This window comes from Callithrix jacchus, chromosome 7 (assembly GCF_049354715.1).
Source record: "Callithrix jacchus isolate 240 chromosome 7, calJac240_pri, whole genome shotgun sequence".
NCBI lineage: Eukaryota > Metazoa > Chordata > Mammalia > Primates > Cebidae > Callithrix > Callithrix jacchus.
In genome coordinates this window covers 98,904,922-98,923,448 of record NC_133508.1, presented here as the reverse complement: position 1 = coordinate 98,923,448, position 18,527 = coordinate 98,904,922, and the positions used below count along the sequence as shown (strand labels likewise).

The 18,527-nt window shown below is 35.9% G+C and overlaps 1 protein-coding gene across 30 annotated transcripts in view; it reads right to left on the bottom strand.

Moving 5' to 3' along the window:
- Positions 1-18,527, bottom strand: part of PATJ (PATJ crumbs cell polarity complex component) — a 411,839-nt gene that overhangs the window by 313,495 nt on the left and 79,817 nt on the right. For all 30 annotated transcript variants that reach the window (XM_078332015.1, XM_078332024.1, XM_078332028.1 and 27 more), the window contains one exon: positions 13,989-14,120. In XM_078332015.1, the coding sequence (XP_078188141.1) occupies positions 13,989-14,120 (132 nt within the window). The remainder of the gene's footprint in view (positions 1-13,988; positions 14,121-18,527) is intronic.

The following is an 18,527-nucleotide window of genomic DNA, read 5'->3' as shown; positions in this document are numbered from 1 at the left end:
GAAAGAGAAATAAACATATTTACAGTGAATGCAAAGCAATAACTAATTGATTCTAATGAATAATGAACAAGCTATCTTATCTAACATCTAACTCCATTTTTAACTATTTTATAATATAGCAAAGTATTACACTAATCATACCAATTACCACAACACCATCATGTTCAAAGTAAGTGCCCACAAAATACGTTCAGTCCACTCAAGATAGATTACACTGATATGGTTCCTGGCTCCTCATGTCTTATTACTTCCTAAATACTATTAGGCAGTAAGAATAGATTTTTCCACACATCAGACATAGAACTAAACGGTCCCAGAGCTACACAGTAAGCACAGCACAGAAGGCAATAAAAAGTAAAATGGAAGAGAAGTGGACAAAGAAACTTGCTAAAAGGTCAAAATATATTCTAAAGAGGAACAAAAAGTACATAAGCTTGCACATACTTTTATCCTTTAAAGCTTAGGACTTTAAAAACCTATTTTAAGCACCACAATATTTTAAATGGTTTAAGCAGGAGTCCCATGGAAATCACTTCTTGCAAACTCTTCCTTTGTTATATCCCCTTCTGGTCTCCTACTGAATAACTTCTTTGTATATTAGATACATTCCTTGGATGTTTCATCTCTTGAAAATTTTATGTCATGCTGTAATTGTTCACATGGTTACCAGCTACTCCTGGTCCAGGAAGTTTGCTAGTTGTAAGGAAAACAAAACAAACCATACAACTGTCCTTTATCTAAAAGCCCCATCATCTTGCTGAAATGCCTGGGGTTCCACCAGGCAGACAGCAGTACTCAAGCACAATTAAAATTACATTAGTTGTGGCCGGGTACAGTGGCTCATGCCTGTAATCCCAGCACTTTGGGAGGCCAAGCAGGCAGATCACTTGAGACCAGGAGTTTGAGACCAGCCTGGTCGACATGGCGAAACCCATCTCTACTAAAAATACAAAAAAAATTAGCCAGGTGTGGTGGTGTGCACCTGTAATCACAGCTACTAGGAAGGCTGAGGCAGGAGAATTGCTTGAACCAGGGAGACAGAGGTTACAGTGAGCCAAGATAGCACCAGTGTACTCCAGCCAGGGCAACAGTAAGACTCCCTCTAAAAAAATAACAAAAATTACATTAGTTGAAATGTGAATATACATAACACTATTGAACTATTCATTTTAAAACAGTTAAGATGGTAAATTTCATGTTATGTATACCTTACAATTTTTATAAATGTAGAATATGAATTTATAAATAAGAAATACTCCATTATCTTCCAGAAAAAAATTATATTAGTTGAAAATTATTATGATGCAGGGAAAGTATAGACATATAAAAGATTAAAGCTTTGCAATTTTGGAATTTATTTTAATTTTCCAAATAAATCACTGTCAACTTAATTTAAACACAAATTCTAGCCAAATGATAGTGATCAAGTTTTTTAATCTTGAAGATTTGAGTTTCTGATTTGTAAATGGAAATAACAATAGTACAGATTTCAGTTATTAATAGTGTTCAACAAGGCATGTAATATGCTTAGTAAGTCCATAATAATCACTTCATAGTAATAACTTCTATTCCATCATAAATTTCATAGTAATAGTAATGTTATTATTATTCCTATGAAAATTATGATGGAAAAAATGTTAAAAGGATATACGGGTTTCAGGAATTAAACAGTTTCCATCCCATTTATTGCCCTCTAAATGCAACTGAGCATATGTGACTTAGACCAGCAGTGCTATCATCTGCTAAACCCTTCACCTCGTGATGGTACATTCAAACATTAAAATATGAAAACAGAGTGTTCAATCTATGCCCTCCAGATATGCAAATCTATAACCTCTCAAATGCACAAAGAGAGGCTCAGAACAGCATGGCACCCTCAGTTTTCATTCTCCCTGAGCAGAGACTGTAAGATGGGAGCCATCTCTACACTGGGAGACAACCTGACAACACAGCCACATCAAAGTCACAGGATGCCCTTCATTCTTTAGAAAAGATTCTGCAGTGTTTTGCTCTTTTCTTTCTACTCCATTAAAGGTCAACCAAAGCTCATATATAGCACACAAAATGTAGAATTAAAACTTTGCTAACTTTGAAACTGTGCCGGAAAAAGGCCAAAGAGTTCTGCTAGGAAATCCAAGGTAAAGCATACAGTTTATACTCTCGGGTGGCAATAAATAAATAAATAAATAAATAAATATTATGTCAGTGAAGAGTTCTGGCCAGGTGAGGAGAGTAAAGGCAAGGGATCATAGGGTTCAAGAATAATCTGAAGAAAAGCTTTTAAAATTATATTAAGTATGTCTCTCTAGAATGACAAAATAACTAGAAATTTCTATCACCTTTCAGTTGAGCCATAATTATGAAGAATTAGTATTATTTTTGGTCTACAGACTATACCTGACAAAACCACAGACTCAGGAGCTCAGCACCATTTACTAACTGGGTGGTCATGAGCAAACGCCTTAACCTCAGCATCAGTTTTCCTTATCCATAAAATAAAAATGATATAGGCCCTGTAGCCTGGTGGTTGTAGCGAAGATGAAATCAGTCAATATACCTAAAGTGTTTTAAACAGTGCCTGACTCAGAGTACAGTAGTCCCCCCTTATCCATGGGGAATATGTCTGAAGACCCCCAGCAGATGCCTAAAACCACAGAAAGTACCAAGCCCTATATATACTCTGATTGATCCCTTACCTACATACCTATTGTATTAGTCCATCTTCACACTGCTATAAAGAACTACCTGAGACTAGGTAATTTATAAAAGAAAAGGGGTTTAATTGACTCACAGTTCCGCATGGCTGGGAAGGCCTCAGGAAACTTATAATCATGGCGTAAGGCAAAGGGGAAGCAAGGTACATCTTACATGGCAGCAGGAGAGAGAGAACAAGTGGGGAGTTGCCACGCACTTTTAAACCATCAGATCTTGATCACAACAACAGCATGGAGGAAACTACCACCATGATCTAATTACCTCCCACCAGGTCCCTCCCCTGACACATGGGGATTATAATTTGAGATGAGATTTGAGTAGAGACACAGAGGCAAACCATATCACCTACAGTAAAGGTTAATTTATAAATTAGGCACAGTAAGAGATTAATAATAAGAAACAGAACAATTATAATAATATACTGTAATAAAATATATGCGAATGTGGTCTCTCTCAAAAATAGCTTAATATTTTCAGACTGCAGTTGACCATAACTAATTGAAGCCAAGGGAAGTAAAACCTCAAAAAAGAGGGAACTGTAAGCAGTACATAATTGTTAGCTATTAAACCTGTGGCCATGTTTTCCAAATAAAAAATCATAACACAAAGTTTTCAAATGATTTTTCATTAAAATAAATAAAATTTGAAAGTTTAGGAAAATATTAAGCAATTCAGTTAAGAAAGAAAATAAAGACATGAAATCAGGACTAACTTTTTAATTCTGGGTTATTCACTGCAGCTAGAATGTCCAGTCCCTTACTGTCCACACAGCGGACCTCAATTCCCCCATAAGGCCTCTCTGGATCCCAAGAAATAACACTGAGAGAGTCTTTTAGTCTTACTTTCACCATTGCTAAAATTATAACATACTGTACAGAGCTGTTACCAAGTCTGTTCTCTGTATAATATATTGTTGTAATATATGCTTATTCATCCACTGTCTGTCTACTTCAAATTGAATTTAAACTCCATGAGGACAGACTTCATCTGAGTTGCTCACTGCTAGCTCCCCAATGCCTAGAACAATACCTGGAAGAAGAGATGCTCAGCAAACATTTATTATATATAAGATCTTTAAGGGGAGTATATCTTTTCATTTTTATAGTCTCCATATTGGCTCATATCTTTTAAAGGTGAGAATGAATAACAAACATAACAAATTTGTAATCAGATTCTATCTTCAAAAATCTTCATTATCATTATCACCATTTTTTAGTAAATATAATAGGAACACTGACTATTTTGTGCTAAGAAAAGCAGGCGGGGCACGGTGGCTCAAGCCTGTAATCCCAGCACTTTGGGAGGCCGAGGCGGGTGGATCACGAGGTCAAGAGATCGAGACCATCCTGGTCAACATGGTGAAACCCCGTCTCTACTAAAAATACAAAAAATTAACTGGGCATGGTGGTGCGTGCCTGTAATCCCAGCTACTCAGGAGGCTGAGGCAGGAGAATTGCCTGAACCCAGGAGGCGGAGGTTGTGGTGAGCCAAGATTGCGCCATTGCATTCCAGCCTGAATAACAAAAGCAAAACTCTGTCTCAAAAAAAAAAAAGCATAAGTGTTTATATCCATCTTCCTTTTTTTTTAAGACCTGGTCTCACTCTGTCAGCCAGGCTGAAGTGCAGTGGTGTCATCACGGTTCACTGCAGCCTTGAACACCTGTGCTCAAGCCTCCCGAGTAGCTGGGACTATAGGTACACGCCACCATGCCCAACTAAATTTTTTTCGGTTTTGTAGAGACAGTTTCACTATGTTGCCCAGGCTGGTCTTGAACTCCTGGCTTCAAGAAATCCTCCTGCCTCAGCCTCCCAGTGTTGGGATTACAAGCATGAATCACCATACCCAACTCATACTCACCTTTTTATTTAGTCCTTGTAACCTTATAAAACAAATATTACTTCTATTTTAGATATTGCCATTTTAGTAAATGGAGACTAAAAAAGACTAACAAGGTTGCCAAAGTCCTAGGAGTATAGCCAGAATGCAAACCTGGACATTTGGGCCCTTTCTGACTCGTAAGGTAGTGCTCAACCATCCCATATGTTCACAGTGCTGTGCTGATAAATGTAGTATCAGATTAAATAGCCAGGCATGATGGGAGGGGGCGCCTATAATCCTAGTTACTCAGGAGGCTGAGGCAGGAGAATCGCTTGAACCTGGAAGGCGGAGGTTGCGGTAAGCAGAGATCTTGCCACACTGCACACCAGCCTGGGGGACAGTGCCAGACTCCATCTCAAAAAAAAAAAAAAAAAAACTGCAATATCAGATTAAAATAAAGTACAGAGGGAAGGGTTGAAAGGGAAACTTGAGCCCTACAAATATGTAAGAATCAGCCAGTCAAGTCAATCCGCTTCCAAGCATCATTCACAGACTAGATGTTTGGTAAGAGAAGGAGGCAGCACCACTTTCTGGCACTCACTGGGAAAGCCTGTCTCTTCTGGATCACTGCCTGCTCCAAACAACACCCATGAACAGGGCAGAGCAGCACAAATCACCACGCCTTGAACAAACAGATTCCCAAAACCTATTTGTTAATCTGATTCAATCAGTCTGGCACACTCTAGGAAGGGCTATGACTTTATCTACTACCACGGTTCTTAATACTCCCATCACACTCAAGTGGGAACTCCAAAACACACCCATTACTGCAGGGAGAAGACTGGTGATAAAACGGCTCTAGAGACCGAATTTCTTCTCTAGATGAACTATTCCTATTCTTTTCCTTTTTTAAAAAATAGTTGTTCTTTTTTTTAATTACATGAGAGACAGATGCATAGCCAGGCTGATACCCACACCCTTCCTGCAATATCTTGAGCGCTTCACAGGAGAGATGTGATTACCAGGTATGGCAATAAATCTGAGCACCTTTACGCCCACATTTTAGCTCTCTGTGGCCATTCCAAAAACACTGATATTTATAGTTTGGCCATTTCTGAAATACTTACTAAAGATAATACTGGAGATTCACCATCTTCAGGAACCTCTCCTCCTCAGCAATGTCTTTGAGTATGAAGCAGAAACTGCATGGATAAACATGTGCTAAAAGGAAAGCTACCCTATGAGAAAGCACCACCCAGCTGACAAGCATTTGCTGCTTGCCCGTTACTCTCCTTTGCCCCCACTAGACACAATGGGATTTTTTGCCAAATTCGTATTCCAGAGCCATGAAATCCCTGCAAAGTTCAACATCAGGCCTGACTTAAGATCTTTGAGGCCTCCTGCTAACTTCATCCCCCTGCAGCTGCCTCACTAAGGCAGGCTTTTGATCTGTACTATCTGGATTTCAAGCTGATATACACACAGCCTCTTTGATCTCTTATTAAGTGGCTTCTGGTCTCCTGATGCCTTTAGTCTTGCTGCACTGAGGTTTTTGGAAGTCAGTCGCCATCCTGAGCATACTACAAACTGCACACACCAGGAGTGGGCTCCCTTCATTCACCCACTTCGCAGGCTTGAAAAGCAATATTTAAGCCATGAGAGAATTTCCCCACTAGCCACAATCAATCCACTCCATGAGCACACCACTAAGAATTATTTTTCAAATGAAGCAGCTTAAAATGATTTAAAGGATACAGAACTTTCCCATAGAGCGAAAGGAAGCAAATCCCCTGTGAAAAGAAATCTTCAGCCCAGTTGGCACTGGAACTTACAGAACTTTGATGTTATTAAAAATAAATGTAGATAGGAATCAGGGATGGGCAAAAAGTAGCCTTTATCAGTTCCCCTAAGTTCTGTTAAGCAAAAAGTGACCTTTAAATGCAGCTGTGTGGTTTGTTCAACAGTAAGGCATACAATATATCTGCACGACTACAGATACTGCCATTAGCAGCAGATTGACTGCATTTTGCTCAGTACCAATCAATATCTTACATGGGTGAAGTGGACCCAAAGAATTCTCAGAAAAAAAAAGTAAGAGGAAAAAAAAAGCCCAGATGCCAGTGGCCATGTTATAAGATCCCTTGAGCATTAAAGTGAAACTGTATAATAACTTACAGTACATGCCTATACTTTATATTTTAGATTCTGGAAATAATATGGTTTTATACCTATCTTTATAATGTTACCATTCTATATACTACTAATGTGTTAAAATTATGTCAATACCCATCAAATGCTAAATCCTAAATTCTGTAAACTGATTAGCTAAGGGGAACATAAAGATAGTAGGCTTGCATAGGCTATTGAACAGTACATACTGATATTAGCATTTACCCAAATTCTCAAATCTCTTGGTAAATATTAAAGTCCTAATCCCCTCCCCAAATCCCAACACTTTAAAGCTAAATTTTCTATTTAAAAAAAAGTGAAACAAGATTAAAATTTGTGGAAGAAGAATAAAGAATAAATAAACTTTGGTGGAAGAAATAGAAATAGAGTTTTGGGCACTAATACCACAGTCAGAATGCAAATACTTCATGTCCTCTTAGCTACAAAGGCCAATGAATTAATTACTGCCATATAGAAAGTTGAAACAAAATTGATAGTTATATATCGCTATCACTTATCTATCCACATCATAGAAAACCATTAGCAAATTCATGAATTACACACCCGATTATACTATCTTCCACAAGAATTATCTGAATAAAGAAATAACTCTACATAAGAAAGGATCGATTTTAAGTGGTCTAAACATATGTGAGTCTCACAAACTGTTAAATGCAAGCTAGCTGGTAAATATGTACCAAAATTTAAAAGACATAGTATGCTCTTCTGATGAGCAATTCCACTCTTAGGAATTTATCACCTACCTATCACAAGATTTATTCCCACCTTTTAACAAAAGAGTATCACAAAAATATCCACTAACGCCTTACTTAAAATACCCACCAACTGGGTACAGAAGGCTGGTTAAATAAATTATTGTACATCAACAATAAAAATACTATGCAGTCATTACAAAGAGGTAGCTCTATAAATACCAAAGTGAAAGAGCATATAACTTTAAGAAAAAAAACACAGAGCCCTTAAAGGGTATATGATATAATCCATTTACATGACAACAATTTTTTTTAAATTAAACAAGAACTATTACTTATATAACCAGTATATATAGTGTTTCTGAGAGGATGGACAAGAAAAACAGGTTTTTTTACCTGAAAGAAGTAAGCGGGTAGATATACTTGTCACAGAATATCTTCGTACACCTTTGAATTTGTATGACATATGTATGTATATTACCTGTTTTTAAAACATTTTCAGTGTGTGCTCAGAAAGTCATTCTGTTGTACATAAGGAAAAAGACAACTTAAAGATATATGTGAAATGTACGCAATCCCTTCCTACGACGTTTATATAACTTTTAAAAAGAGAATTCTAATAGAGTTAATAGGCAGTCAAAACTACACAGTAAATTTTTGCACAAATACTAAGGCATACTATATCCAAGACTCAGTAACACTGCAGTATTTTATATTTCGGTTTTATAACCCACTTCCTCTGTTAAGAAAAATTAATAACTGTCCATTTTTAAAGGGAGGAATCTTTTCACCAGTCTTTTTATTGAGTTGCCATTTGCCTTTGGTCTTTCAAACAAATTGTTAAAGCATTACTAACAGTATTTACGGATGAATCACCTCTCAGTGGCTAGTTATTATGCTTTCTATGTTTATCTCTCTCACACTTTGAGAGAGATAAAAATAGTGTTTCAAAAATATCTGCTTTGGCAAAAACTGAGTCACTCAAGAGCGGAAAGAAAAGAGGAATAGGATGTGGCAAAAAGGAGAATTATTGATTAATAAATTTCATCTCCCAAATCACTGAAATTCAAAAAGTACCAAGGATGGCAATATCATGGCTAATGTTCAAAAATTGGCTAATGTCAAACATTTCCACTGAATTATAATCATGAGGGGTTATTCAAAGTTCAACATAAATCAAAACACCAGAAAATATCTACTTGCCATGTTTAATTTATAAGGTCAACTGAAGGTAAAATCCATAGAGTTCTATTCTTTTTTTTTTCCAAGCGTTTTGGTAGAAATTAAAAATTACAGACTCTTGGACTACCTAATAATTGCTTCATTACTGAACATTAACCCACAACAAATTACTTGTACTACTTTAGGATTCTTAAACTTGCAACGATTGTCTTCTGAAGCAATAAAAACTAGCTCTTGCACAATGCATATGAGCACACTATATTAATTTTTAATACTTGCTAAACTTTCATATAAGCATGAAAAATGAGAATACTATCTAGTAGCTTAGTTTTTAAGATATGAAATTTTTCACAAGCTGGAAAAACAAAAAGGTCTTCTGTAATAAATTTATTATAGGGATGCCCCATAATGAAATGCACATGGAATTAGCACTCACAAAGAAAAGAGCAGTATAGTATGATGGTTAAAGGCACAGACCTGGCGGAGGAGGAGGTGGTAGAAGAAAAAGAAAGAAAAAAGAGACCTGGGCCCCAGCTTCTGTTCAAATTCTAGTTCTACCATATACCGCCTGTATGAATTGGACTAATTGCTTAACTTTACTGTGCATAACTTTACTGGACTAATTGCTTAACTTTAGAAGTGTTTCTTCACTTCTAAAACGACAAGAATAAGAGTATCTCTTTCACATGGTTCTTGTGAGGAATACATGGTCTAATTATATGTAAAGCAATTAGAACATTATCTAGCACTCAGTAAACACTCAATAAATGTTACCCAACATTGGTATTAATGCTAGTGTGTGTATAAGTAATCTTCCACAGAGACAACAGTCTATGGAAAACAGACATTACAAATAAATACTAGGGAAACAAGACAGAGATAATTAAGGCATACTATAAAAACCTCACCTACAAACAGGAAAGAAATTACTGTATAAAAACTTACAACCAAATTTCGGAAGAGTTTTGTTGCTTAGAAACAGTCAAGCCATAATATTAATGCTCTTGGCAAATTACATACCATTGTTTGCCATGACATAATCCTGTAAGGCATGATATGGATCAGTGAATCTTCTAATATGGCACACATACAGAGTGGGATTTTAACTAGCACTATCTGGAGTGATTAGGCATATTTGAGACTAACAATTATTCTACCTCTTCAAATAATAGCCAACAAAGCTACTACCTGTACCCTAAAATCTAAGAAAGAAACGTACAACCTAATCATATATACTGTCTTCCTTGTTGCTTTCTCTTTTGCTTTGATCCAATCTAATTAAAAGTGCCTTTCATGAAGTGAATTTTCACACTTTGTACTTTGGCCACATGATTGAGTTGCAGAACTGTGTATCAGACTAAAGTGTTCATTTCAGGTATAAAGGTAAACCTCTTTCCCCTACTCAGCTACACAACTTCCATCAGTATTCTGTCACTGACCTGTCTGGAGAGCTACCCTATTGTTCTATAGACTAATGCAAGCTCCTTTAACTGCTCACTCATCTTCCCCCTACCCCACCTTTTTTTTTTTTAAGACAGAATCTGGCTCTGTCACCCAGGCTCACCATAACCTCTGCCTCCCAGGCTCAAGGGATTCTCCTGCCTCAGCATCCTAAGTAGCTAGAATTACAGGTGTGCATCACCACACCCAGCTAATTTTCGTATTTTTTAGTATAGACAGGTTTCACCATGTTGGCCAGGCTGGTTCGAATTCCTGGCCTCAAGCAATCTGCCCACTTTGGCCTCCCAAAATTCTGGGATTATGGGTGTGAACCAATGCCCCTGGCCTCTTTCCCTAAAGTTCAGATCAATTTATATAAAAAGCAAACTTCTGGCCAATAATCCACAACTGGGTAATTCACATATGGCTTATCAAGAATTGGCTGTATTTTAGAATGCAATTTTAAAATTAAATTTAGACTTCACTAAACAAAGGCATCTACTTATTATTTTTTCTAATCTAGAGAGTTAAAAATGGATAGAGTACAAACATTATAGGATGGTTCTATCTTTGAAGACAGTATCAAAACTTTTGTGTTTATTTTCTAAACTGAGTAATTGTTAATACATTTCCATAATAATATAACATTTCCTATTTTCTTACACACTAATTCACTTAATCCACACAATCCTTTGTGCTAGAGATTAGCATCTCTATTTTATAAATGAGGAGGTTACATAAACACCAGTGGATGCATGCAATTTTGTTAGGCTCTTCAAGAAGTTCTTATTCTAGAGAAAAGGTTATTCATGAGAAAAGTGGTTAACTAAAATGAAATATTCCAAAGTGAATTTTCAATCTCTTCAATATTGCTAAGTAAGCCCTCTATAAGCTAAAAGTTCTCCCACTCTACTAATATCTTCTCTCTGTAGCTAAATGTTTCTGCAGTACTTCTTGTTCTAAACATCGTAGGCCTAATCTGTCTTGGCCCTACTCAGCTACCTAATAAATTCATACAGCACACACCGAATACAATAATAGCCAGGGACGTGGCCTTTCATGGCTTTTGCTAAACCTTTGCCTGGCCTTGCAAAAAATATTTTTGAACTTTAGAATTTATTACCTAATTACAACAAGGAACAGTATAACACATTAATTAACTTGTCCAAAACCAAATTTGAATTGTGTTTACCTGTCATCTAAATGTCACAGTAGATAATAGTTCTAGGTATCACTGACAAATGGTGAAAACGTGCTGTACACATCTCTAAGTATACTTAAGACTTAAGAAAAACATTCAAGTTAGGATTGAATGTAACCCCCACTCCCCGCCCCAATGTTTAGCTGTAGAAGTAAGATGAGCCCTTTAATTTGAATCAAAGTAGTTATCAACTAAGAAGCAAAAAGACAGAAAGAATATCTAATTCTTTGTTGGCAGAAAATTATATAATTTGTACAGAAACAATTGTCAGTATGTATGCTGCTGACTGTGAGGTAAATGAGATGAAAAGGAAAATTCCAGAATTTTATAAATTTAAAATAAAATTTCAAAAAGCAATAGAAGTTACAATACATACCTATAGGAATGCAATGAAGAACAAAAAATTCTACAGTTAGAACTGACTATATGTATTTTTAAGTGTAAAGCTCAGAAGGCGGTTTTCCTGTTAAGTGGTGATTAAGTTCTTAAGGATTATCTAGTTTTTCTTCCATCCTTTACTGAATTTTAAGTTCTGAAACATTTCTCTGCCTTAGTATGTGCACTATTCAAAATATAAAACTTAATAATGTAATTTAAGGGCATCAAAGCAACCACTATGATATAAATATTTATTATGTAAGAATGCAAATATATGTAGATTCTTACAATAACAGAAATGGAAACATACCTGAATATCTAAAACCACATCTGAAAGGTGCCTTCTAAATTAAATCTCAATTATCAAAATCAATTATTAACAAATTCCCACTAAATTTGTTCATTCAATTCCAGTTAATTTTGGCTAACCTAGGCTGGATGCAGTGGCTCACACCTGTAATCCCAGCATGTTGGGAGGCTGAGGCAAGGGAAACTACTTGAGGTCAGGAGTTTGAGACTGGCCTGGCCAACATGGTGAAACCCCACCTCTACAAAAAATAGAAAAGTTAGGTGGACACGATGGTGTGTGCCTGTAGTCCCAGCTACTCAGGAGGCTGAAGCACAAGAATCACTAGAACCCAGGAGACAGAGGTTGCAGTGAGCCAAGATTGTGCCACTACACTCCAGCCTGGGTAGCAGAGTGAGACTCTGGCTCAAAACAGAAAAATAAAAATAAAAATAAAGGTCAGGCCTCATTTTGGCCAACCTAAACTTTATTAAATCATTCTGCAAATATTTATTAACCACCTAGTGGTTCTAGGTAATATAGCTACAATGGGGAGGAAAAAAAAATATCCCCACCATTTGTTTTATATACCCTAATATTAAACAATATCTAAACGTTCAAAAGCTTAACTGTGTTCAGATTTTTTGATAAAAATATTTCCCAAAATATTTGGAATCAACAATTTATCATTCAGTAATATTCCAAAGAGAAGTTCCAATAAGGAAAAGGGTTATCTGGCACAGAAATATGCCAGCAAAAATGAAATAGATATCTATTTCAGTAAACTTAAACTGCCAAAATATAGACTTTGGGCCGGACACAGTATCTCATGCCTATAATTCCAGCACTCTGGGAGACCGAAGCAGGCGAATCACTTGAGGTGAGGAGTTCAAGACCAGCCTAGTCAACATGATAAAACACTGTCTCTACTAAAAATACAAAAATTAGCCCAGTGTGGTGGCAGATGCCTGTAATCCCAGCTACTCAGGAGGCTGAGGCAGGAGAATCACTGGAACCTGGGAGATGGAGATTGCAGTGAGCTGAGATCGTGCCACTGCACACTAGCCTGGGTGACAGAGCAAGACTTTCATCTCAAAAAAAAAAAAAAAAAAAAAACAGAATTTAATATTCCTATATAATGCTCAAACTATTTTTCTTTTAATCTATTCCTGATTGCCTTATTATATGAAAAAAAGAATTGATTTTTTAATCACTTGGCATTTTACGTGCTTTAATAGAATACATTTTGTTTTACTAAACCACAATGTGTTTAGGCAGCACTAAAGTAGTAAAATATGCATCTTAAAAGTTAAGAGATTTCTTGGCAACAATGTTAATTACCCCAAATAATCAGCAGTCTAAATATATGACAGTAACTGGTAGAATTGTAGAACATATAGATGTCTTGTGACCTTTTACATCTCCCTCCCCCAAATGTATCAATAACTTTACCCTAATTATAATTGGAGTAGCTATAAATATATAAATACATAGATACTATGCATTATTATAAATGCAATATAAGACTTGACCAAGAACATTTCTATTTATTTAAGCACATTGAAATTAATAGGTAAGCTAAACTACAAACCTTCATGTGACAGGGAGGGAGAGGAGAGTATGAATTGGGAACAAATGCTAATGTGTATGGGATTTCTTTTTTTGGGTGCTGAAGATGTTCTAAAATTAGAATGTGGTGATGGTTGCACAACTCTGTGAATATACTAAAAACAACTGAACTATATGCTTAAAATGGGTGAATTTTACGGTATGTGAAATATATCTGAATAAAGCTGAGGAACAAAATTCCTCCATATAAACAAGTTCATCAAGTTCCCATCTCTAAAAGCACCCATGGATATATAATTACTGCTTCCCTTATTGTCCAGTTTCCTATATAATCCATCCCTTTACTCACTAAGGGAGCTACTAATTTTAAAGATAATAATTAAAAATAGTATAATATTCCATCTTTGGGATTCAGTTTTGCTTAAGTCAATAGGTGTCTTAAACAATTACGACCTCACATAACTTTAACATAAACCAATCACTCCAAAGAAAACACCTCTATACAGGTTCTTATACCTGGTAATCCAAAATGCTGAATCCCAAACCTTTACGATCTTTTACTAGTTCAACGATCTTGACTTCAGGAGACCACAGTGCTAATTCTCCGTCATCATCTTCTTCAGTATTGATATCCACATTGTGGTCAACCTGAAACACCAAAGAAGATAAATGCTTCAAAACACTATGCTTCAATTCTGAAAAGAATGCACATATCAAGAATCTCACAGCTTCTTCTCAAACTGATAATTCTCTTTGGCATGCGTAGTTTTATTTTTAGTCTTTATAGAAGGGGCATGCTCTGGGGCACACACACTCCAGGATAAGATCTTCATAAAAACTCAAGCACTTAAAAATTCAGATTGTTCATACAGTTTTTTATTAATGTAAAGAATCTATTTCATTCAAAATATTAACACTGACCTCTTATACTTCAATGAGTTCTGTCATCCCATTAGAAGCATAAAAGGAAAAATATGCAATTTAAGTAAATGAAAACATCATACAAAGTAGAAGCTTATAAGATTTGTAAGTAGCAATACCTGGATTCAAAATTACAGAGAGAGACAGAGAAAGAGATGTCAACCCAGAGAGAGGCTGGAGCAAGACAGGGAAACCACTTCTGCTGGCTCCAAAACTTTACTAGAAAATAAGGTGAGAAAAAAAAAAAATACAAGTCTTTGGACATCATATAGGTCTAAAGATAAAGAAAAATCACTGAGTTGAAATAATGAAAATCTGATCTTAGAAGAAATAGGACAGCACAACTGCTCAGCATACAGGTCCTTTGTCACTTTTCTTGATTTTACTCCTGAAAGGTCCTCTATTCTAGACTTCCCTGTCTTTTTAGGAAGAAGAGTCACTGCTATGTCGAATTCCAGAAAGTTAAATTAGAGGGTCAATGAGTCCGCTATGCAGAAGAATAGCTGCTTCAAAAAACCTGTTTTTATACGAATTATAGCATTGGACTATTGTTTTCATCTGATTGGCATTCCCCAAAATACTCTAAATTTCTATCTAAAGCTCAAAAATTATCTTTTATAGCCCAAACAATGAACAAAATTCCTGGTTCCTAAGCTAGAAGGGAAACTCTGCGAGGGATACCATAGAGGTGCCATCATTATCAGCTCAACCCATATAAATGCCTGGCTCATAGTAGGCACACAATAAATATCTGTTTAATATATTAATAATTACCTATCTTGGAGTGTGTTTCTCTTGCAACTCTTTCTCAATAAAGGTACCAAGTAATTGATTTTTAAAAGTAGACTTCTTAAAACTTTGGGTGACCAAAGTAAATAAAAATGCACCATCTCTACAAACATAATTTTGAAACACCTGCATAAGAGAATCAATTTAATGTAATCAAAAAAGGGAAAGGAAAACTCCTCTATAATTAGGAAAATTGCTAGTTAGAAAAATTATTTTATTTATCTATTTATGTATATATTTACTCTTTCCAACATTTATTTTAGGTTCAGGGGGTATGTGTGCATGTTTGTTGCATGGGTAAACTATGTATCACAGGAGTCTAATGCACAGATTATTTTGTCGCCCAGGTAATGACCATGGTACCTGATAAGTAGTTTTCTCATCCTTATCCTCCTTCTACCCTCTCTACCTCAAGCAGGCCCCAGCATATATTGTTCACTTCTTTGCATCCACGTGTACTCAATGTTTAGCTCCCACTTACAAGTGAGAACAGGTGGTATTTGGTTTTCTGTTTCTGCGTTAATTTACTTAGGACAATGACCTCTGGCTCCATTCATGTTGCAGCAAAAACATGATTTCATTCTTTTTTATGGCTGCATAGTATTCCATGGTGTGTATGTACCACATTTTCTTTATCTAGTCCACTGTTGATGGGTATTAGGTTGGTTCCATGCCTTTGCTATTGGGAATAGTACTGTGATTAATATACACATACATCTTTATGGTAAAACAATTCCTCTGGGTATATATACAGTAATGGGACTGCTGGGTTGAATGGTAGTTCTGTTTTAAGTTCTTTGAGAAATCTCCAAAATGCTACCACAGTGACTGAACTAATTTACATTCCCACCAGCAGTGCTGAGTGTTTCCTTTTCTCCACAACTCCCCCAGCATCTGTTATTTTTTTACTTTTTAATAATGGCCATTCTGACTGGTATGAGATGGTATCTCATTATAGTTTTGATTTGCATTTCTCTAATGATCAGTGATATTAAGCATTTTTTCATATGGTAGTTGGCTATGTGTATGTCTTCTTTTGAGAAGTGTCTGTACACGTCCTTTGCTCATTTTTTAATGGGACTGTTTGTTTTTGCTTGCTGTTTTAAGTTCCTTATTAAAGATTCTGGATATTAGACCTTTGTCAGATGCATAGTTTGCAAATATTTTCTCTCATTCTGTAGGTTGCCTGTTTACTCTATCAATAGTTTCTTTTGCTATGCAAAAGCTCTTTAGTTTAATTAAGTCCCACTTGCCAATTTTCGTTTTTGTTGCAATTGCTTTTGGAATCTTCATCATGAAATCTCTAACAAGGCCAATATCCACAATGGTAGTTCCTAGGTTTTCTTCTAGGGTTTTTATAGTTTTAGGTTTTACATTTAAGTCTTGAATCCATCTTGAGTTGATTTTTGTATATGGTGAAAGGAAGGGGTCCAGTTTCAATCTTCTGCATGTGGGTCATCAGTTTTCTCAGCAACATTTTCCAAGTAGGAAGTCCATTCCCCATTGCTTATTATTGTTGGCTTTGTCAAAGAGCAGATGATTATAGATGTGCACCTTTATTTCTGGGTTCTCTAACCTGTTCCAATTGGTGTGTCTATTTTTTTTTTTTTTTTTTTTTAACCAGTACCATGCTGTTTTGGTTACTATAGGCTTGTAGCATAGTTTGAATTTGAGTGCGTGATGCCACTGGCTTTGTTCTTTCTGCTTAGGACTGCTTTAACTATTTTGAGCTCTTCTTTTGGGTCCAAAAAAATTTTCTACAAATTTCCTTAAAATTTAGAAAAAAATTTACAATAGTTTTTTCTCTAATTCCATGAAAAATATCACAAAAATAGCATTGAATCTAAAAATTGCTTTGGGCAGCATGGCCATTTTAACACTATTGATTCTTCCTATCCATGAGCATAGAATGTTTTCTATTTGCATCATTTCTGGTTTCTATCAGCAGTGTTTTATAATTCTCATTGTAGACATCTTTCACCTCTCTGGTTAGTGGTATTCCTATTACTTTATTCTTTTTGTGGCTACTGTGAATGGGATTGCATTCCTAATTTCGCTCTCAGTTTGCATGTTACTGGTGTAAAGAAATGTTACTGATTTTTTTACAGTGATTTTTGGATTCTGAAACTTTGCTGAAGTTGTCTATCAGATCTAGGAGGCTTTGGGCAACGGACTATGGGGTAAAAAAACATTTTTAAAATTAGGATTGGTCCAGATCTTAAACTGTCACTGCAGGACATGGATGGTCAATAACCAATCCACCGTGGATTGAACCTCAACATGGGAACAATCTGAAGTTGAAAACTTGAAACGAGTGGAAACGTCATGGATCAATAACCTCTACATGTTTCAGTAAATGTGTGGAAGTGATATCCTTAAAAAGAAAACACTTATGTCTTCCAACAAAAAGTAAAGTTCCAATGGCTAATACAACATGACTGATGTTTTTACTGGGGCATTTAATACCCTCACTGATTAATGAGCATTAGAATTTTGGCTGAGCTGCCTAACCAGATAGGGTTTAAGAACATAAGATGGTATTAGGAGAAATGAAAAAAGAGACAGATGGAAAAAGAGCCAAGACTTTAAGAAACCACATACAATTACAAAACCTGTGTTTATAGAAATTTCAAGGCATTCGAGGTGCATAAGATATTATACTGCAACCTGAAATATGTCACTTTGATACAATCAATTCTGCATAACTCCTGTATTTACAGAATGGAAAGCAATCAACTAATGGGCAGGAAGGTTGACATTTAGCATAATTCAAAGCTGTTGTTCACCATTGTGGTAAAGCATGACAGATGGGGGCATAGAGTCAGCAAGTGGGGTTTGTGATTTACACAACTTGAAAGATTAGATGAAAGGCATTTTTATCAGCCACTGACATTTCATTTTGATAAGGATAGCAAAAGTCAAAAGTGTGGCACTTGAGTACCCTCCCTGAAATATTTTTTTGTAAAAGTTAAACTTTTTTTAAAAAAAAGTCAACCAATAATTAAACATTTACCAAGCCCCTCTTATATGCCTAATATAGAATAAAAACACTATGAAACATAAAATAATTTTAAGATGTGGCCTTTGCCAACAAGGAGCTAACAGTCTTCTTGGATAAACAAGATTACTAAATACTGAAGTGTCTATAAGACAGTGTTAGACTCTTATGTACTTTAGGACATAAGAAAACAAAAAAGGATGGACTGGTGGAGACTTGAACAGCCATAGCCCACTGTTACTGAGCACTTCCCACATGCAAGGCATTGTGTTCAGAACTTGTACACATTACTGCATTTCCTGCTTGCACAAACTCATGAGATGGGTAAGTATGATAAGTATCACCAT